The sequence below is a fragment of the Ursus americanus genome, chromosome 7 (assembly GCF_024610735.1).
Source record: "Ursus americanus isolate L20-20 chromosome 7, mUrsAme1.1.p, whole genome shotgun sequence".
Taxonomy (NCBI): Eukaryota; Metazoa; Chordata; class Mammalia; order Carnivora; family Ursidae; genus Ursus; species Ursus americanus.
Genome location: NC_142133.1, coordinates 38,535,480 through 38,558,428, shown reverse-complemented (window position 1 = coordinate 38,558,428; position 22,949 = coordinate 38,535,480). Strand labels below are relative to the sequence as shown.

At 40.1% G+C, this 22,949-nt stretch overlaps 1 protein-coding gene across 1 annotated transcript; it reads left to right on the top strand.

The window, feature by feature from the left end:
• Positions 1-457: 457 nt before the first annotated feature.
• On the top strand, positions 458-17,237 carry DUSP11 (dual specificity phosphatase 11). Its single transcript, XM_045788290.2, has 9 exons — positions 458-682; positions 2,118-2,193; positions 5,855-5,986; positions 8,960-9,083; positions 12,856-12,916; positions 15,061-15,107; positions 15,379-15,454; positions 15,674-15,859; positions 16,761-17,237. Exons 1-9 carry the CDS (start codon positions 582-584, stop codon positions 16,954-16,956), a joined length of 999 nt encoding a protein of 332 aa, XP_045644246.1. The 5' UTR covers positions 458-581; the 3' UTR covers positions 16,957-17,237.
• The last annotated feature ends 5,712 nt before the right edge of the window (positions 17,238-22,949 follow it).

Genomic DNA, 22,949 nt, shown 5'->3' with positions numbered 1-22,949 from the left:
AGTCCATCAACATTGGACTGGTTATATAGATTATGTTTCTTATAATCAATGAAATACTATGCATACCAGGCATTAAAAAGAATAGAACGGAAGTATGCATAAATTGGGAAAATCAGTATCCAAGATAGATTGTAGGATACATATACTATACTGCTTTTGTATAAAATATATGTCCATATGTGTACAAATATTTATATATGTATTGAATAAGTATGAATGTGATCAGTTGGAAAATATCTGGAAGAACCACACAAGGAACTGGAGAAGTGGGACTGAACTTTCTTTCTTGTACTATTTGAATTCAGAAGTGTGTGTACGTGCTCATTGAACCTGTGCTACTGGCCCCCAGCTTAGGAGGGCGCTGTAGTTTCCTGACTCCGGTTTAGTAATCAAATTACAGCCAGCCAGCGTAGTGACGTCATCACGACTGCCGGTTGCGCATGCGCAGTAGTAAAGGGCCTGGGAACTGCTTGAGTTGCTGCCTACCCGCTTCCGGTCCGGGTTCTTGTTTTGGCACCGAGGGCGCTGGGCTGGCGGCTTTGTCGCTCTTGCCGTCGGGTGGGCGGCGTCTTGCGGCCCAGATGAGCCAGTGGCATCATGCCCGCGGCGGCTGGGGCCAGGGACGCGTGTTCTCTGGACGTAGCTCAGCCAAGAAGAAGCGCGGAAACCACGTCCCGGAAAGGTAATCTACTTTGGCCCCTGGGCGTGGCTCTGCAGCTCGGAGCGCCTGGGCCTGGGCTCCATCTCTTGTGGTCTCTACCTGCCCCAGCCCCCGGCGAACGCTTGGCCGGTCGACCGCCCGAGCTGGGAGGCACTGATGCTCTCACTGCTCCGCCCACAGAATCTGAGCATCTGTGAGGTTCTGATTTTTCCCCCATTCTGTTAAAAGCGAGGCTGGCCATTGCTTTTCCGGTAAAATGCAGATGGACGGCTTTTTAAGGTGGGACTGCCAGTGTTGGGGACACTCCTTAATTACCAAATTGGAGTCTCCCTCAATTCCTCGAGCTTTGTTATTTTGGCACAGCAAATATGACTCATAAGAACCAAGTTCGAGTGAAAAAAACCCACCAGGACATCCGAACTTTCCACCAAAAAGGTTAATTTATGTTGTTTCCAGGAATCACAGAGGGCATACTGTTGCTTCCTAACACGTCTTATTTGAGATAGATGCTTCTGTACAAATGATTTATTTTGAGACCTTGCCCGTGTGTGTATTGAACTCTTCTGTATTCCTTGAGACCTTTCTTCCCTCCCGTCTCCAATATCAAATCTCCTTCATATTATCTCCTGAATATCTTTAATCTGTCAACTTCTGTCAGCATCCTAAGACCGAATTTGCCTGATCTGTTGTGGTTAGGTCCTAACTAGTGTACGGATATCTGCTCTTGTTTCCTTCCAATCCATTCTTAACACAAGAAGTCCTTTTAATAGACTAGTTTGAATATTGCTCATAAACATATATCAAAAACATTGTTTTAAGAATAGAAAGAAACTCTCTACCATGGTCTTTAAGACTCTGCATAGTCTAGACTCCGCTCTTGCTTCTCCAGCCCTATCTTGTGCCACTTTTGTCCTCACTTTCTGTGCTCCAGCTATACTGAATTAACCTTAGTTAACTAACTCATCCTACAGACATCAACCCAAGTATCACTTTTCACTGTGACTCCTGACATTACTAAATGAAGTTCACAGTCCCTTTTCTATCAGGTTGAACTTGAAGTTCCCTATTGATTGATTTTGATAGCATCAGTTGTATAAGGACTAACAATAAACTGTGAAGTGAAAGAATTGAATTTAAATTATTTCAGTCAACAGGTATGTATTAATGACACCTTAGTATTGAGGATTGATTTAGGTTTTATCAGGGATACAAAAGTACTGGCCAACTCTGGCTTTAGATCTTCCTTATTTGTTGAGACCTTTGCACTGTTTTGTTGCCTTTTATCTAGGAGAGAAGTTGTTACTAGATGGTGTTGAGTAAGTGGAACAGCAAAATTCAAAGCAAAGACAAGAGGGGACCTACTGTGCGGGCTATGGTTTCCATTTACAAGGAGCCTTCATTCTGTGCAGGGAGACAGGCTAACATAAAATTTGGCTAACAAAAAATGTATTAATAGGTGGAAAGACTACCTTCCAGTTGGACAACGGATGCCTGGGACTCGTTTCATTGCTTTCAAAGTTCCTTTGAAAAAGGTGAGCAAAAGTTAATTCAGTATTCTTTCACAAATCCGAATTCACGATGTAGAACACTGGTGCTCGACGATGTCACACTCCATTCCTCCCTCTTTTATTTAAGTTTTGGGTTTTTTTTTTATAGTAATCTCTGTACCTAGTGTGGGGCTTGAACTCATGACCCCAAGATCAAGAGTCCCATGCTCAGGGGCACCTGGTTGGCTCAGTTGGTTACGTGTCTGACTCTTGGTCTCCTCTCGGGTCTTGATATCAGAGTCAAAAAGAGTCGCATGCTCTACAAGTTGAGCCAGCCGGGCAGCCCTCCATTTTCCCTTTTTAATGACAAATACTTTGTTATATCCCCTTTACTATTCTGAAATAGAATTGACAGATAAATACTACTTCCATACTTAATTTTAAAGAAAAAAATCAATGTAATGCTGAAACCAATAATATAAACAATAAATAAAATAAAGTAACTTATAATAAAGTAATAAGTATTAATTTCAATATGTAAATATTTGGGCATGACTATATTAGAAATAAAAACGTAGTCAGTTACTTGCACCATGAATACAAAAACTGCCAGTACAGATTGAACTAGGTGGGTTTTCTTGCCTTACTGGAAGAAATTTCCATGATAGTGAACAGCTCTTAGTAGGTTTTCAAATGAAACAAAGTATACGATCTTTACTTGGTTGATAATGTGATTACTGTCTTGGAAAATTCAGTGTACTTTAAAACGAGGCAAAAAAACTCTTGTGTTGACTTGTGAAATGAAGTTAGGTTCTAAGGCTTAGATAATTACGAACAGTTTTTCACCTGTATGAGCACTGAATAGGATATTCGAAAGTCATTCTCCATGTGGCTGCCGGAGGAGGGCGCATCCTGAGGCACCTACAGGCCAGTTGCCAGGCTCTTCGAGGTGCAACGGAGCCTATGACGTGAAGATGAAGGAAGGTCGTCCCGACGTTTTTTGAAAACGTCTCCGATGGTGGCTGCGATAAAACCACTAGGAGCACAGCTCCGTGTCATGAGCATTGAGGTAGCTGCAGGTGAATGTTCCAGTCCATAACTAAGGTGGTAAAAAAGTCTTCATTGCTTCAAAGGCATGCAATTGGAATGAAAAATGAAGAATTGGTCAAGAAGACATGAAAGGAAGCAGATGATGAAAATTAATTATTTAACATTGATCACTCACAATATGTAGGAAAATACATGTTTGAATACTTTTATTTTGTTATTATTTTTAAGGTTTTACTTATTTGTTTGAGAGGGAGAGAAAGAGCACAAGTCGGGGGAGGAGCAGAGGGAGAGGGAGAAGCAGACTCCCCACTGAGCTGGGAGCTAGATGTGGGGCTTGATCCCAGGACCCTGGGACCATGACCTGAGCAGAAGGCAGACGCTTAACTGACTGAGCCACCCAGGTGCCCGTTTGAATACTTTTAATTGCAGGGCAATAAAGTCTCTTATCTTAAAGAAAAAGTCATTCAGGTGTGAGACACTTTTGTAGGACTGTTACGAATTTGGCAAGATTTCTAGCATCCATGACCCCCGATCACTAAATGCTAATAAGACCCCTTCACTCCCATCATCATAACCAAAAAAACCCCCAATGCCCTGGATTAGTAAGTCAGGATTTCAGCGTGGAAATTCTGAAAATTGTGTTTTTGTTTGAACTAAGGAAGGAATAGGTGGGGAAAGCATTTGGTCAGTATAAAAAAGGTGAGAAGAGACTCGTGGCTCATTAATCTGCCCAACATAGAATGGGTTGGTATTTGGAAAAGCCCACTTTGAATGTATTGGGAATTTATTTAATTTGTGACTCTTAGGTCAGAGTTCCTTTCTCACCTATTATGTTAATTCTTCTGCATCTGGACTTAAAAACTAGTCTTTTCATAAAGGTTAAACATATGGTCCTTATTCACATCCATCAACACCAAGCATGGTGCTGTTGGATAAGTTGAATAGTGTTTGGCATATAATAAATATTAGCAAATATTTGTGGAATGGACACCCCCTCCCATTTGCAGTTACTGTGAATTATCTCCTATATTTCTCCTTTTCTCTGTGCAGTTGTCCTAATTCCCTAACTCCCTACTCCATGGCCTCTTAACAGTGGATTCCTGAGGTTCTGCCAGGGTCCCTGCTTAGCCCCTTGCCTAAAAGCACATCAGCAAGATAGAAGATAGGAAGACTCTGCGATTTCCCTTCTTCTACACAGCCACAAATCTTTGCTGTATGATTTGGTGATAAAAAGCCGCCTCCTGGCTCTGTATGCTCTGGTTATCTGTATTCAGCATTGGGATTATTTGGGCACTGTAAGGGGATTACAGAGTTGCATAACCACCCCAGTACAGGTCTTATTCATGCTTAGAGCCAGGGAGTAAAATGTGACATTGATTTCCTGTGTGTTTTATGGAAGTCACCCAAAGAAGAGCAGCCCCAATACTTGACAGTCACTTCTCATGCACATTGGAATATAAACTAGAATATGTTAAGTGTCATATAAATGCCATGGCAAGAAATACGAAGGAGTTCAAAGGAGGGGGAAATGATAACAGACAGGAAGCTTCCTAAAGGTTTTGTAACTTAAATTAGTTATCCAGAGTTAGTTGTTCACATGGCTAGAGATGATATTTGATCTATCAGCTCCAAGTCTTTTAGAGGCTTATTGGAGAGATTGTATGCCTTGTTGTAATTAATTTACTCTTCAAAACTTTCACGGTATTATGTGGAAGACTCAATATCATCAGTATGTCAAATCTTCCTAAGTTAATTTATTACAAATTTAACATCATCTCAAATAGGCCGATTCTAAAACTCATAGAGAAAAGTAAACCTAAATAGCCAGGAAAATGCTGAAAAAGAAGAATAATGGTGGAAGGGGATCATGTAGCACTGCCAGGTACTAAGCCTGTATTAAAAGTGTTGCTAGAGCCTAGGGATTTTTAGGGCAGTGAAGCTATTCTGTGTGATACTATAAGGGTAAATATGTGTCATACATTGGTCAAAACCCATAGAACGTACAATACATAGTGATTTGTAATGTAAACTGTGGACTGAAAAGGACATGTCAGTGTCGGTTCATTGATTCTAACAAATGGACCACAGTGGTTTGGAATGTTGATGGGGGAAAGCTGTGTGGGGTAAAGGAGAGGGGGTATAAGAGGGGACTCTGCTTTCTTCTCAGTTTTGCTTTGAACCTAGAACTGCTCTAAAAACTAGTCTATTTCCAAAAAAAAAGTGTGTTGCTCGCATTTGAAAAACGAAACAGATCAATGAGCAGCGTATGTAAATAAGCCAAATACATAAAAGACTATTTAGCAATAAAAGCCACCCTTTGTATATGTAAGTATTCAAGAAGTATTTAGAAGTACCTATTTATGTTTCATGTGGAGCTGGAGATACAGTGGTGGGCAAAATTCATGTGGTCCCTGTCTTCTGGGAGTTAAAGTCTGGTGAGGAGATCAACATAAAACAAACAAATAAATACATAGAATTGAGCTTATTTTCTTCCCTCTCATTTCTAGAAGAAAGGATTGTAATATAGCTTGTAAATTCCAGCAGAGTGGAAACTTTGCTTTGAATCTCATTGTGTGTCGGCATCACAAGGCTTGAATACATGGAAAAGGATTTTTAAGCACACGTTTGCTCTTTCTTATTTCATTCTCTCTAACAGAGTTTTGAAAAGAACCTTGCTCCAGAAGAACGTTTTTCACCCTCGGATCTTTTTAACAAAATCCAAAAACAGAATCAAGAACTTGGATTAATTATTGATTTAACTTATACTCACCGCTATTATAAACCAGAGGTAAATGAAACCCTTCATTGAAAAGAACCTACTTTCTGATACGGTAATAATGCATGGTAATTCAGGAATTACCACCTTATGCTAAGGTGAATCCTGGCTTTCTTCCAGGGGTAATAGTTCAAAAAGGGAACTTAGTGGTTTCCTTAAGTACGTATTTCTATTTGGTGTCTCAAAATGAGATTAAAGACATGAATTAAACTGTAATACTGGACAGTAAGGTCTTATGTGCTGAAGAAATTCTATAAGCTTCCATGTTCCATATTTTGAAAATGAAATAAACCTTCAGTATGAGTAGTAGCAGCCTAAAAGGGAAGAAGTGAATATCCGTTATGTCTTTAGCATTTACTTTAAGCAGTTTCCTGAGCATGTGAGCATCATGGTAAAAGACAACTCTCTAAATTTCATGCTTTGCTTTTCCTAATATTTCTTGATAAAAGACAGAAGCCCATATGATCTGTTGGCCTATGTGGCATATCAGTGGGAGGGAATTATCCTTCTGACCAATTTCATGGCCTAAACACTTAATGTTTATTAATATTTGTAAAGCAGTTTGCTATTTAAAAAGTGCTTTTACATGCATTAACTTGGTTAATCCTCACACTACTTGCTGATGAAGTAGTAGTAGTATTGGTACCTCCTGCTGAGTGCTTACTCGGTGCCAGGCTCGGAGGATAGACGATTCCAGGTGCTAATTTTATAGATGATAAAACTTGAGTCTCAAAAAAGGAAGAATTGACACTTGAATCCAGTTATTCTCTTGGGTTTTTTTTATTGTGGTCAAATATACATAAATAATTATCATCGTAACCATTCATAAGCGTACAATTCAGTGGCATTAAATATATTCACAGTGTTGTGTAAGCATCATCACTGTCTATAACCAAAACTTTTTCAACATCCTAAACAAAAACTACACCCATTAAATAATCCCACTTCCTCTCCCTTCAGCAGTAACCTCTATGTCAGTTTCTGTCTCTGTGAATTTGACTATTCTAGGTACTTCATATAAGTAGAATCCTACAGTATTTGTCCTTCTGTGTCTGACTTACTTCACTCAACATAATGTTTTCAAGTTTCATCCATGTAACAAAATGTCATTCCTTTTTATGGCTGAGTAATACTCCATTATTTGTACATTCCATATTTTGTTTATCTGTTCACCTTTGATGGACACTTGAGTTGTTTCCACTTTTTGGCTATTGTGAATAACGCTCTGTGAGGGTTGGTAAGCCAGTATTGGGTCAGATCCCTGCTTTCAAGTCTTCCAGATGTATAGGTAGGAGTGGAGTTATTGGATCATATGGTAGTTCAATGTTTAGGAACCTTTGAGAGACCATCAAACTGTTTTCCAGTATCGTTTTGTTTTTAAACAATTATCACAAACTTTAAACATACACAGAAGTAGACATATAATCATTGTACACCCATGAACTCATCCAGCTTTCATCTTTATTAATTGATGGCTGTCGTGTTTCATCTGTACACCTACTGGTTTCACCCCATTCCGTATTATTTAGTAGATCCCATATATCATAGTATTTCACCTGTGCATTTTTGGTATATATAGATTTAAAATATAGGACTTTTATTTTTTGCTATCATTGTTTAACATTAATACCAGTTAGTGCTCAAATTTTTGTCTTCTAAATGTCACAAAAAATGTTTTTTTAAGAGTTGAATTAAATCCAAATAAGGTCCACACTTTGCCTTTGATAATTAGATCTCTGAAGTCTTATTTAGTCTGTAGGTTCTCCCTGCATGTCTCTCTTACTTTCTTTTATTTCCCCTGGTGAATTTTAATTTTTGAAGAAACCAGGTAGTTTATTCATTCTGATTTGATGATTCCCTCCCCATGTGGTGTTAACATATTCTTCAATCCTTTTATTTCCTGTAAATTGGTAGTTGGACCTAGAGGCTTGATCAGATTCAGACTTCATTTTTTTTTTTTTTTTGCAAGACAGTTTCAGAGGTGATGATGTGTTCTTCTGTGGAGACATATAAATGATTATCTCTTTCTGTGATACTGGTAGTCACTGATGATTGATGTCTACATCCATTAATTCATTTGGAACTTCAAAAAATAGTGAATTCTGTTCCTTTTTCATTGATTAGCTGGGTATATTTCTGTCAAGAGAAGCTTCCCCTCATCATCTGTTTGGTTGCCCAGTTGTAGAGGCATGATTCTTTCATTTAACAGGTGTCAAAATAATGAGTTGATTCACTAATATCCTCCAGTGGTGATCAGTAAATTTTATTTATTTACTTTTGTATCATTATGAACATCATTGCGGTTCTTTTTCTCCTGAGGCACAAATTGAGGCCCTATCTTTGCCCAGTTGCTTCTCAGCGTGGCTCCTGAGTCCTTTAGACATGACATCAGTTGTTTCTAGGCTTTTTCTGTGGTCAGGGCTAGGAAATGTGTATTTATATTTAATATATTAAAAAATTATAGGTTCATACTGGTACTTTCCATTTAAATTCAGAACTATAGGATTTTCATTTAATCTCTTCTTTTATTGGTGTCTAATTTCTCCTACCCCAAGAATACCAGTTCTCATCAGTGCCTGCAATTTGCTTTATCTTACAATTCAAATCCAAGTTTTTCTGTTCTGCTTAAATCACAGCTGCTTTATGGCCCTTAAAAAATAAAATATTAAGTAGAACTACTTATATAATTCATCGTTTTATATGCATTCATTCGCATGGACTTGGCTTTCAGTTTTGTATGCCTGTTGCCTATCCATTCTGTAGGGGGTTTCTTGGTTTTTGTTTTTTTCCATTCTGTAGTTTTAATGAAAATCAGATGATACTTCCTGGTTGGAACAGCTTTGGAAAAAATGGCTCTTTTATCAGAATTACTGACAAACTGTGTTTATTAATAATCTCTTGGTTTATATTCTGATTTCTCTGATTGCTTTTTACTCCTTTCCTTACAAATGAAATAATACACATTTTCATGGTTTTGCCTTCTAGGACTTACCAGAAACGATTCCTTACTTAAAAATTTATACAATTGGGCATCAGGTGCCTGATGATGACACTATTTTTAAATTCAAATGTGCTGTTAATGAGTTTTTAAAAGAAAATACAGATAATGGTGAGTTTGTTGTTTTTTTTCCTCTTACCTGAACTTTGGAATGCATTATGAATGGGTTGGGACTTTTAGTAGTTCTAATAGTTTTAACATTAGGCCTGTTGTGTTTGATAATGTTAAGGTTGAAATGTCAGTACAGATAGAGTGAGGTATTTTTCCTTTTATGGTCACAAATTAACAATTTAGTTTGAGAAGTGGTTTTAATGACAAATGTGAACTAGCTTCCCCATCTCTTTTTAAAATACTTGACTGGGAAATCCAGACTAGAATAAAAACATTCTTTTGTCTTATTTTATTGGTTCAGAGGTGAGAGGTGGGGGGAAAAGGTTAAGGATGTCAGGGTATTGGGTCAAAGGGTATGGGGAGCATGGCTTGTGTGACCCTCTGCTGAAAACAAGGAACAAAGATGTCAAGGTCTTAGGGTATATAAAAGAGACAACAAGGAAAAGGTTTGGAGTGAGACAGAGCCCTGGAAGCAGAGCAAAGCGAGGTGTGCCAGCGGGCCGGTCTCCTCATCGTGTGCATTTCACGTATTCCTGCTGGTTTTCCACTGTGGGCACAGATGAGGAAGGACACGACCACTTCTCTTTCAGACAGGAAGGACTTTAAAAAACTGGTGTTTCTTGTTCCTGCTTTAAGATCTACCTTACTCTGTGGGAAATAATCTCAGTAAGCTATTAGCTTCTGAATTTTAGGGATCCACCTACCTATCTCTGGCTTCTGGCTATCAGAAGGAATGTGGTATTTGCCATATTTTAAGATTGAGGAATCTTTTGTCTTTGGAAACTCACTGACCTACAGCGCCAAGTGCTCATTTTGTTCTCTTTCTAAATTGAGTTTGAGGAGCATATATTTTGTTAAATAAATATGACAGAGTAAATATTCCATATATATACACATACATAAACAGGGAGAAAGGGAAGAAAAATAGAGATGGAGGTGGGAAGATAGGGGCTGGGGGGTGAGAGAGAGAAAGAAACGGGAATTTTAAGATAATTTTTCAGACTATAACCTGGTTGCCCGATGCAGGCACTAACTAGCTTTTAAATATCTTAAGCCCTGTTCCCCGTACTTTAGAACTTGAGAGGCTTGGCCTTGCCTCTGACAACCACGTCGTCTAAGAGGGAGATAGATTCCCTGATTTGTATTAACTTGTCTCAGAAACATTACCTCGTAAGATGTTAGGGTGCAGCTGCCAGCCTGCTCACTGCTTCCCGGCTCCTCTGTGTGCAGCTGCTCCAAGTATGCCATCTGTTGTGTGCGGGCGGGAGACCCGTCCGAGTCTGTGGGAGTGGCTCTGGAAATCTGGTTTGTTCACCTGCTGTACCGTGTTGGGCTGACTTCACGGTGCCCCCTGCCCTGGCAGTCTCGGGACCTTGCTTATGATGCATTTTGGCTACCTCTGCTCTAAGCCCCTCCCACCGATACCAGGCTCCCCGATGAAGAGGAGGACACTGTACTGGCCACTCCCTAGAACTGCTAGAGACGCAGAAAATACGTTGATTTAGTAAATGCTGAGGGTCTTTTAGATGTGTTGGTACGGCGCCAGGATACAGAGGTGATAGCAATCTCTGTTCATTAGAAACTTAGTTACCGTGGAAGATAAATGTGTGGTAACTGTAAGACGGGGTTAATTATAATTAAGTGCAACAGGAATATGGAGGAGAGGTTGAGAAGCCTGACTGAGGAGACAGCATTTGAGCTGGGCTGTGGGGAAGAGGATTTTGCTAGAATGAGAAAAGGAATGTCCAGGTTTGGGGAACAAGTGCAAAAGGCACAGGGCTTGACCTTGTGCCTGGGAGCAGCGGCCTCTGGAGTGACTAGAGGATAGTGTGAAAGGGCATAGAATTCACATGTTCATTCTCAGCAAACATTTATAGGACACCTTTTAGTTAAAGGTACTGTTCTAGGGGCTCCTGGGTGGCACAGCGGTTAAGCGTCTGCCTTTGGCTCAGGGCGTTATCCCGGCGTTATGGGATCAAGCCCCACATCAGGCTCCTCCACTATGAGCCTGCTTCTTCCTCTCCCACTCCCCCTGCTTGTGTTCCCTCTCTCGCTGGCTGTCTCTAACTCTGTCGAATAAATAAAATCTTAAAAAAAAAAAAAAGGTACTGTTCTAGAAAGCAGGAACAGAGGAAAGTTCTTGCCCTTTTATACTCTGCATTCTAGTGGGGGAGAGGGATAAATAAGTATATGAAATGTCAGATGGTGATAAAATGTGCTTTGGAGAATAACAAACAGGATTCAGAAGTGAGGGCATATGTGAGGTGGTCAGGGAAGGCCTCTCTATTAAGATGTCATTTGAGTAGAGCCTAAAAGAAGTGAGGAACCATTGTCTATCTGGGGAGTTCAGGGGGATGGAGTGTTGCAAAGCAGAGGGAATAGTAGGTGCAAAGCCCCTGAGGCATGACCGTGCTAGGCATGTTTGAGAATAGTAAGACCATGTAGCTGGAGTGGGGAACATGGGTGAGGTCAGGGTGTAGAAAATGGGATCTGAGAGGTTGGAGGGGCAGGAGGACATGGATCATGGAGGACCCTGTAAGTCCTAGTTTGAATCATTGTGGACGTACAGTTCAGCTGGAGAGATTGATGATACCATTTATAAAGAGTTCTAAATGCTGTGCTAAAAGTATGGGCTTTTTTTCTATGCTAAATCGAGATTTTTAAGCAAGGGAGTAACCTTACGAGTTCATATTTCGGGAAGATCACATCTGGAAAATCACCTGCGGATCACTTGAAATAGACAAGATTTAGAGGTAGGGAGTTAGTAACCCAGGCAGGAGAGGATGAGTGCTTTCCTACAGACACCACCTAGTCACAGACGTACATTGTGCAGAGATGGATTACACTTGATCATTTTTTAATTTCTCACATAATTTTTTAATTTATTTTTTAAGATTTTATTTATTCATTTGAAACAGACAGAACATGAGCAGGGGGAGAGGCAGAGGGAGAGGGAGAAGCAGACTCGGTGCTGAGCCAGGAGTCCGACGTGGAGCTCAGACCCAGGGCCCTGGGATCATGACCAGAGCAGAAGGCAGATGCTTAACCATCTGAGCCACCCAGGCACCTCACGTAATTTTTTTAAACGATGGACTAAGAAATACTGTGGCACAGTTGGAAAAATCTTAGACTTGCTTCTAGTCTTTGTTCCGTCTGCCTGCTGTGCTGCTTGGGCTTCCATCTCCAGTTCTCACTTTTTCAGCGTAAGATACGAACAGCGCTGCTTCCCCAGGTGCTTCACGGGCACACAGACTGTGGTGTGTGAGGAGCAGCAAACGAGAGAAGGGTTGGAAGCACTTTGGGAATTTATGAGTCCCACAGAAACTGGTTTTTTTCGTATTCAGTATCCAAAGTAAAGGCATTTGATTTGTTTCACTCCGAAACAAGTTTCATTCTTCTAGCCTGTTTTTTTTTTTTTCTTCTTGCTCTCATTTTCTATAATTAAGTCAGTTACTGATGGTCATTCTATAGTAAGAAGCTGGGTTCGTCTCAGTGCCATTTTAGCTGTTAGTACCTGACCAGGCCTTCTCTAGTTTACATGACTGCATCTAATAGGGGCTATGCAGAATTTTTCAGAGGCCATGAATTTCAAATTTATGTTAGATAATTCCTTATAGCGTATTCCTGAAATAACACACTCCTCATCAGTTATTCCTTTTCAGGGTAGTACTAGTGTTGTAGCAACTAATAAATGGTACTCTAAAGAAAATTGTAGAATTTGTTTTAAGTGTATGTACTTCACTTATTTAACTGTGTACTCCTTGTCTTGTAGACAAACTTATTGGTGTTCACTGTACCCATGGCTTAAACAGGACTGGCTATCTCATCTGCAGGTGAGTTGTCAGCCCTGAGAGAGACCACGTTTGCGTTGTTTTGTTTATAGCAGTCATGTAAGCTAGTTGCAAAAAATGCAGTTGGTATTGAAATGTATGAAGTAGAAAGCACTCTTGCTCTCCACTCAAAGATACCACCAGTGATAATTTAGTTTGTATTTTTTCAGACTTAAAAATGCAGACAGATGTAAGTATATACATGTAATTTAATGGTGTAATATTAGACATCCTGTTATATAATTTAATATATCGTGGACATCTTCCTGTGAAAATATTTGGAAACCTCATCCTTTTTTAGAAGCTGCCTTGTTCCTTTGCTTCCAGATGAACATAAAAGTCAGAAGTTTTTAATATCTTAAAACATTGTATCAATGAATATTCCTGAATGAACAAATTTGAATGTATGTGCTATTTTCTCAGATAATTTCACTCAGAATGGAATTTCTGATTCAAAGAATTTATGCCTTTCTGCTTTTCATGGACTTTGCTATCACTGTACCGAATTACATTTGTTCATTCAGAAAACACTTACTAAGCATCTTTTCTGTGTAAGCACTGTGCTGGGTGCTAGCAGAAAGACTTGAGAGACTTGACTGGCCCTTTGGGAACTCTAACAGTCTAGAGAGAGAACAGACATTCAAGAGTCACACAAACGCATGTGGAATTACAGCTCTGAAATGCCAAGGAGAGGGAAATGGTACGTGAGAGCATATTAATAGGGGGGATTTTACCTTAGCGTGGAGGACACAGAATGTTTCTTTGGGGATGTTTGGGCTGATATCTGAAGGATGATGAGGTGTTAACCTGTTAGACACTGGAGAGAGCATTCTGGGCATAAGGAACAGCAAAGACTGATAATAGGAAAGCGTATGCTGTGTTGGAATGAGCCAGGGAGGCTGGGCCATGGAAATATGGTGTTAAAATGGAGCTGAAAAGTTTAAAAAAAAAAAAAAAAAGGTTGGGGGTGGGAGTGCCTGGCTGTCTCAGTCAGTACAGCTTGTGACTCGTGATCTCAGGGTCATGAGTTTGAGCCCCGTGTTGGCTGTATAGATTTATTTTATTTATTTATTTTCTTTTTGAGATTCCCTTTTTTTTTTTTAAAGTGAAAATGGAGCTGGAAGTGTGGGGGAGGAGTTAGATCATGTGGGTCTGTGTTTAGACTTTATCTTGAAAACCACTGAGCTGTTTTTGTTAAGGGTGAGTATGTAGAGCATAATCACATTTGCATTGTCAAGCCACCGTTTTGCTGCTAAGTGGAGAATACACTGCAGGGGGGAAGAGCAGAAGCAAGGAGATCAGTTAGGCTTTTGTAGAAATCAAGGCATGATGGGGGCCCAGACAGGGTGTGGTGGTCATTTGGGTAGAAAGATGTGGACATGTTCTAGAGACAGTCATTGTTGGGACTTGGTGGTGTGAAGGTTACGGTGAGGAAGAAACGGCTGGCGGTGGTAGTGACTCCTAAGCTTCTGGCCCATACAGTTGGTTAGATAGTATTTAGATTTGATGTTAATATTTTTCCCAATTCATCTTTTGCTATCTATCAGTTCCTCATAAATACGCTGTCATATTAAGTCTCCTGTTTCTAGTATACAAAACACTTTGATAAAAAATGACTGTTGTGGGGCGCCGGGGTGGCTCCGTCGGTTAAGCGTTTGCCTTCTGCTCAGGTCATGGTCCCAGGGCCCCAGGATTGAGTCCCATATTGGGCTCCCTGCTCAGCAGGGAGTCTGCTTCTTCCTCTGCCACTCCCCCCTGCTCTGCTCTCTCACTTGCTCTCTCAAATAAATAAATAAAATCTTAAAAAACAAAAACCAAGAAACCAAAAATGACTGTTGTATTTTTATCAGATACCTTTTTAACATCTGCCAATTTGGTCCTATATTTTCTTCTCCTTCATTTACTAATTAAATAGTTGTATTAATGTAAATAATTATATTAATAGATTTGCTAAAGTTGGGTCGTCCTTGGAATAAAGTCTTTTTGTGGTCATGGTATATCATTCTTTCATAATTACTGGATTTGATGTGCTAATGTTTTTTTAGGATTTTTATATCTATTTGTAAGTGAAATTGGACCTCTTTTGAAAACACTTGATTTTTTTCTTTTCATGTATATAAATAACTTGAATTATGTTGTTTTGTTAGATATTTGATTGATGTACAAGGCATGAGGCCAGATGATGCAATTGAACGTAAGTATGAGGGTTGTCACCATTTTTTCCTTTTTATAAAAGTTGAAGGTGGAAATGTAGATGAATTTCTCAAATTTTGGAAAAAAGAAATGTTTGTAATTCATTTGCTCTGACATAATACATTCTTTTGCCAAAAGTTTATAAAGGGATGTATCTGGAAATAATGAGGTATAACAGCCTGAATAATTAGTGGATTTCAGCTTTGATCTGCTTTCTCTGGGAAAGATTTGCTTTTAGTACAGTGATTTCTAACAGTTCATCCACTCTTCAGTATTCAATAGATGCCGCGGACATTGCTTGGAGAGACAAAACTACATTGAAGACCTTCAGAAAGGTCCCATCAGAAAGTAAGTAGCATTTTATATGTGAGATCTGTGGTTAGGGAGATCTTGTTTTCCGTCATTTAAGTTGCATATATCCATTCTTCTTGCAGCTTATTTACTTGCTTGGGGAACCCTAAACAAATTGGGGGTGGGACTGATATTTTCATATTGCCTAAATAGCATCACTAAATTGGCTACAGAATTTGGAAACCAGTAATACTGTGTGGAAACGTTCTCTTTGAGGAATTGGGATTCCAGTGTATCCAGATCAAGTGGTTTTGAAGATGCAACACATATGATGGAACCAGTCCACACCACTATTAAGTCTGTTAACCAAGGACATTGGTATAACCTACATCAGACCCAAGGTTACCCAGTACCTTCTCGGCATTTCCACAGCCAAACCCAGGATTTGCAGCAGTCAGTAAGGTATCTCTGCTGTCCACTTTTCTAGAATTGAAATAGAAATTTATATTGTAAATTAGTGCAAACACATGAGAATGGTGAGAATTGATGTTTTCTAGCTGATCAGTGTCCGCTGATCAGAGGTATCATTTGCTCCACATTTTGCATTCAGGGCTAGAAAATCAAGTATAGGATGGGGGGGAATTTGAGACTTTTCAGAGGCAGTTGGGAGAAGGACTTGGAAATTTTCATTGATTCTAAACTTAGTTTAAGCCAGCAATTTGATGTGATTACCAAAAAGGATCTTGCATTCTTAGGTTCTATTAATAGTGGTAAAGTTTGCAGAATAAGGAAGGTTGTTATTTAAAGAGTAAATACAAATTATAGAAAAAGTAGTAAAATTCCAGTATATTAAATTTACTGATCTTGTTTTTGAAACAAACTTCAATCTTAATCTTCCAAATCTGTTGCATGTGTAGGTAATAATTAGAATTTCTACACTTTATAGCTCATCTATATATGTATTTATTTATAAAGTGAAGACAGCTGTTTTTAAAAATAAATACCTTATACTGTCTCATGTCAACTCTGGAAGACTTGGGTAGAAAGTATTTGATTAGAAAAGTGTAGATTTATCTCTGTAAGGAAAAGTGGAATGGCTCCTGGGAATCTACCATGTGCCAAAGTGTTACGGTAGGTAATTTAAATATGTTGTCTTAATTTACCTTGAAAACAACCCATGAAGATGGAAGGTATTACCTCCATCTTATAAAGAACTAAGAAATCCAGAGATGAAGCAATTTATCTGCTAAGGTTATACAAGTAGAAAACAGTAGAACCAGAGTGTCTATGTATTATTTTATAAAGCTTATTCATATATTTTATTAAAACTAATAATAATTCATTACTTTTGGTTTTCTTTAAGAAAATTTTCACAGAACCAGAACGTTTACCAGAGAGGCCATATCCCTCCTCCTTGTCCCCCTGGAGAGGACTATTCACAAAGGAGGTACTCCTGGAATGTAAAGCCAAATGCCAGTCAAGCAGCCCAGAATACAGTGTGGTATCCTGGCAATTACTACAGACTATCCTATCCAACCTATTGTGGATGGACCGAATGACACAAACCTGTCCTGGAAATCTCTCTGCAGATAGAGCAGGGCTGAAGACAGCTGGAGTGACTTTTTATAAGATCAGGTCAAATGAGGTTTATAATCTATTTTATTGCTCTGTCATGTGTTCAAACTTAAAGAAAAATTACATTGATACTTAACCTCTTTGCTGATAAATTTGCAGTATTTGAACAGTAAAGGAAATAATCTGTCATTCAGTCTTAAATTTTTTTAAAGGAAGTTGGTATTTTAGAACTGAGAAAGTAATAAAGAATTTCCCTTGTAAGTTATTTTTTCAAAATTCTGTCTTCCTTATTGATGTATTTCTTTCTGACTAGACTTGTGATAGGAGTGTATGTGTGGAAATTTCTGGTGTTTTTGTCATGTTCTGTTACTGACCCAATCATTAAGGCTATCTTTTTTCCCCCTAACTGTTCAAGATTTCTATTAAAACCTACCTAAGAGACAATCTCTTTAAAATCTCTTCAAAATTAGTAACTGTATTTTTGTGATTAGACGTTTCTTTCTTTGGCAGTCTGTTGTGGGATTTGACCAACTTCTTCACTGAATTGTCAGATATGCCATCTAACAGGAATGGATAAACTTTTAGGTAACTGTCAGTTGGGCAAGAGAAACTGATAAACCAGAATGCTGTTAATTTACCTGACAGGGTAATTGTTATCAACTGGGTAGAACTATTCAGAAAACGTGAAAACTTTTATAGACTACAAAAGTTCTTTAATGAACAGAATAGGATACAACACTTAAAGCCTGGGATATCTGGAAGACTTGTGGACAAGCATGGCTTCCTTGTTTTATTGCTTCTCTGTTGAACATAACCTGCTGGAATCTTTTTCCATTTGCCTCACAGTAGAGTGGTGCCTTGATCTTGACTTTTTCTAAGTTATCTTTTCTGCTGGTATACCTCTGGAACATACAGATGGATCACTTGGGAGGTGTTAAATATTTTTAGTTGCAGAGGAAGCCAGAGACCTTAGTTTGCTCAGGGAAGTGTCTCGCCAACATGACATCATAATCCTCAGTAGATATGTGATGAATACTTGGGCAACTTCGCTTCATTTTTTTTAAAGCCTCTGACTTTGAAGAGTTGTATCCTAGAATGTCTCATACTATACTGCATGCGACACACATTTTCTTTATCCTCTTTTCCATATGAACAACATGTGGAACCTGACCATAAGGAAATGCTCTCGTTCAGCCAGTCCCCTGGCCTGTGTCTAATTAGCTCGGTCAAGCTGCTACCCTTCATCTAAGCGATGCTTGTGAAGCTCTCCTCTGCCTGCCACGTGTAACAGAGAGAAGTTCTTCGTGCTGAAAGGCTGCTCTTGTGCAAGTGCTGCCCGGGACACAGCGTGAAGGCTCACGGGGACTGAAGTGGAACTGGACAACTGGTGAGGCATGGAAGAACAAGAAGGGGCAGGCACGGGAATCCAGCCAGTCTGAGAGTTCTCCTTGGCGAGCAGTTTCTAAGGAGGACACTGCCAGCAGGAGTGCCATCACTAGAAGTACTGCTACCTTCAGAAAATGTGACCCTGAATTCCCCTCTGTCCCCTTCCCATTTCAGTTGTCAACATGGTTTGTTAAAAAACGAGACTCCTTAAAAACAGAACAAAACAAAACAACAGAAAAACTAGGCTCCTTTTGCTATCTCCTGTCTCATTTATTCTTCACCACACTAGAGTTCTGGGTTCTCCTCGCACGGTAAAAGTCCTCTGGCTAAAGGGACTGGCGACTCCCGTTTTTTTAAAGTCTTCAGTAGCCTTTTAAGCTTTTAAAGTTTTCATTTTTATTTAAAAAACACATATGAGTAGTTAAAATGCAAAAAGTTCTACTGAGATTACAGTGGAAAAGAATAGCCCCTGCCCCCACCCCACCCTACCTCTGGCAAACATTATTTGTTCCTTGGTTTGTTTGAGAGGGAGAGGGGGGAAGGGCAAAAGGGGAGAGAGAATGAATCTTAAGCAGACTCCATACTGAGCTCGGAGCCTGACGCAAGGCTCCATCTCAACCCTGAGATCATGACCTGAACCCAAATCAGGCAGGGGGAGGAGTTAAGATGGTGGAGGAGTAGGGGACCCCTTTTTCAGCCGGTCCCCTGAGTCGAGCTGGATAGGTACCAGACCAGCCTGAACATCCACGTAATCAGCCTGAGACGCAGGAAGATACATCTGGATCTCTACAAATGAACATCTCCAGCGCTGAGTATTGAGGTACGAAGCGGGGAGCCGTGAATCCGTGCACAGATATCAGAAGATGAACGGAGGGGGAGGAAGCCGCCGCATTCGGGCACCAGGAAGCGGTAGCCACCTGCACGGGGGAGCGGGCGGACTCGCGGACGGCACCCCCGAGACAGCAGACTGAGACCGTGAGCCGGGAACGTGCGCCACCAGACTGAGGGCCGGAGCTTCGGAGCGCGCAGGGGCAGCTGGCGGTGTTAGAAACACGAAGGACAGAGACGCGCTGGCCCTGGAAGTGAGGGCTGGGACGCTGGCTGTGGGGCTGCAAGGTTGAGCAGCACCAACAGAAACAGAGTTAAAGTGGCCAGAACATCAGTGGAGAACAGTCTGCGATCCCTCTGTTCTGAGACAAAGGCTGAGATTCGGCCACTGCTGCTCTGACTCTCAGAAGAGGCACAGCAAACCCCCAGGGAAAGCCGCCAGAGAACAAAAGCCTGGAAATACCGGCTCACAGTGCGCCCATCCCCATCCCCCCTTGCAGGGGACACGGAGACTCTACCCAAACAGGGTTGCCTGAATATCGGCGCGGCTGGCCCCTTCCCCAGAAGGCAGGCTGAAAAATCAAGAGGCCCACATCCCTAAGGTCCCTATAAAACAAGTGCACACAGCCTGGGTCCTGGTCAATAATTTGGGCTCTGGGCAACCCCGCAACCTCTCCTCATCAGAATGATGAGAAGGAGAAATCCGCCCCCCCTGCCCAGCAAAGAAAAGACAATGAGTCTGTGGCCTCTGCCACAGAACTAATGGATATAGATATAACCAAATTATCAGAAATGGAGTTCAGAGTAACAATGGTCAAGATGATGTGCAGACTTGAAAAAAGTATTAATGAAAATGTTAATGAGAATATAGAATCTCTAAGGGCAGAAATGAGGGCGAATCTGGCAGAAATTAAAAATTCTATGAATCAAATGCAGTCAGAACCAGAGGCTCTGACAGCCAGGGTGAATGAGGCAGAAGAACATATTGGCAAATTGGAGGATGGGTTAGTAGAAGAGAAAGCTAAATTAGAAACTTGGCTCAAAAAAATCCAATCTCAAGAATGTAGGTTACGGGAGATTACTGACTAATGAAACGTTCCAATGTCAGAATCATCGGCATCCCCAAGGAGGTGGAGAAAAACAGAGGTCTAGAAGAGATATTTGAACAAATTGTAGCTGAAAACTTCCCTAATCTAGCAAAGGAAACAAGCATTTGTGTCCAAGAGGCAGAGAGGACCCCTCCCAAGCTCAACCACGACAAACCTACACCACGTCACATCATAGTGCATTTCGCAAATATCAGAACCAAGGATACAGTGTTGAAAGTGGCCAGGGCAAAGAAATTTCTCACGTACCAAGGCAAAGTTATCAGAATTACGTCAGACCTGTCCACAGACCTGGAATGAGAGAAAGGGTTGGGGGGGGCATTTTTAAAGTTCTTTCAGAGAAAAACATGCAGCCAAGGATCCTTTATCCAGCAAGGCTGTCATTCAGAATTGATGGAGAGATAAAGACCTTCCAGAATCGCCAGTCATTGACCAATTTCATAACCACGAAACCAGCCCTACAGGAGATATTAAGGGGGGTTCTATAAAAGTAAAAAGGCCCCAAGAGTGATACAGAACAGAAAGTCACAATTTATAGAAACAAAGACTTTGCAGGCAACATGGCATTATTAAAATCATATCTCTCAATAATCAGTCTCAATGTAAATGGCCTAAATGCTCCCATAAAGCACCACAGGGTTGCAGATTGGATAAAAAGACATGACCCATCCATTTGCTGTCTACAAGAGACTCATTTTGAATCTAAAGATACATCCAGACTGAAAGTAAAGGGATGGAATACCATCTTTCATGCCAGTGGACCTCAAAAGAAAGCTGGAGTAGCAATTCTCATATCAGACAGATTGGATTTTAAACTAAAGACTATAGTTAGAGATACAGAAGGGCACCATATTATTCTTAAAGGATGTATCCAACAAGTGGATATGACAATTATAAATATATATGTCCCCAACAGGGGATCAGCAAGATACACAAGCCAGCTCTTAACCAGAATAAAGAGACACATAGATAAAAATACATTAATAGTAGGGGACCTCAACACTCTACTATCAGAAATAGAGCACCCAAGCAGAAAATCGACAAAGGAACAAGAGCTTTGAATGCCATACTCGACGAGTTGGACCTCATAGATATATATAGAACACTACACCCCAGAACCAAAGAATACTCATTCTATTCTAATGCCCATGGAACATTCTCAAGAATAGACCATGTTCTGGGACACAAAACAGGTCTCAACCGATGCCAAAAGACTGAAATTATTCCCTGCATATTCTCAGACCACAACGCTTTGAAATTGGAACTCAACCACAAGGAAAAATTTGGAAGAAACTCTAACACTTGGAGACTAAGAACCATCCTGCTCAAGAATGATTCAATAAACCAGGAAATCAAAAATCAATTTAAACAATTTATGGAGACCAACGAGAATGAAAACACAACGGTCCAAAACCTATGGGATACTGCAAAGGCAGTCCTAAGGGGAAAATACATAGCCATCCAAGCCTCACTCAATAGAACAGAAAAATCTAAAATGCAGTTTTTATATTCTCACCTCAAGAAGCTGGAACAGCAACGGAGGGACAGGCCTAATCCACGCACGAGGAAGCAGCTGATCAAGATTAGAGAAGAAATCAATGAATTAGAAACCAGAAGCATAGTAGAGCAGATGAACAGAACTAGAAGCTGGTCTTTGAAAGAGTAAATAAAATTGACAAACCACTAGCAAGACTTCTCCAAAAGAATAAAGAAAGGACCCAAATTAATAAAATTATGAATGAAAAAGGAGAGGTCACAACCAACACAAATGAAATTGGAAGGATTATTAGAAACTTTTATCAACAGCTTTATGCCAATAAATTAAGCAATCTGGAAGAGATAGAGGCCTTCCTGGAAACCTATAAGCTACCAAGACTGAAACAGGAAGAAATTGATTTTTTAAACAGGCCAATTACTTATGAAGAGATTGAAACGGTGATAAACAACCTTCCAAAAAACAAAACTCCAGGACCGGATGGTTTTCCTGGGGAATTCTACCAAACATTCAAAGAAGAAATAATACCTATTCTCCTAAAGCTATTTCAAAAAATAGAAACAGAAGGAAAGCTACCAAACTCATTCTATGAGGCCAATATTACCTTGATTCCCAAACCAGGCAAAGACCTCATCAAAAAGGAGAATTACAGACCGATTTCCCTAATGAATATGGACGCCAAAATCCTCAACAAGATCCTGGCTAATAGAATTCATCAGTACATTAAAAGCCTTATCCATCATGACCAAGTGGGATTCATCCCTGGGATGCAAGGGTGGTTCAACATTCACAAATCGGTCAGTGTGATACATCATATCAACAAGAAAAGAGTCAAGAACCATATGATCCTCTCAATAGATGCAGAAAAAGCTGTATTTGACAAAATACAGCATCCTTTCCTGATTAAAACCCTTCAGAGTGTAGGGATAGAGGGTACATTCCTCAATCTCATAAAAACCATCTATGAAAAGCCTACAGCAAATATCATTCTCAAAAGCTGGAAGCCCTTCCCTTAAGATCAGGAACACGACAAGGATGCCCACTCTCGCCATTATTATTCAACATAGTACTAGAAGTCCTTGCAGTCAGATAACAAAAAGGGATAAAAGGCAAAGAAGAAGTCAAACTGTCTCTCTTCGCAGATGACATGATACTCTATATG

What these genes read in the sequence shown, in the direction of transcription:
- DUSP11 (XM_045788290.2), top strand. Translation starts at nt 582, where the DNA reads ATGAGCCAGTGGCATCATGCCCGCGGCGGCTGGGGCCAGGGACGCGTG. An exon ending in ACCGCTATTATAAACCAGAG is followed by an intron (nt 5,987 to 8,959) that starts GTAAATGAAACC and finishes TTTGCCTTCTAG; the next exon opens with GACTTACCAGAAACGATTCC. An exon ending in GCCAGATGATGCAATTGAAC is followed by an intron (nt 15,108 to 15,378) that starts GTAAGTATGAGG and finishes TCCACTCTTCAG; the next exon opens with TATTCAATAGATGCCGCGGA.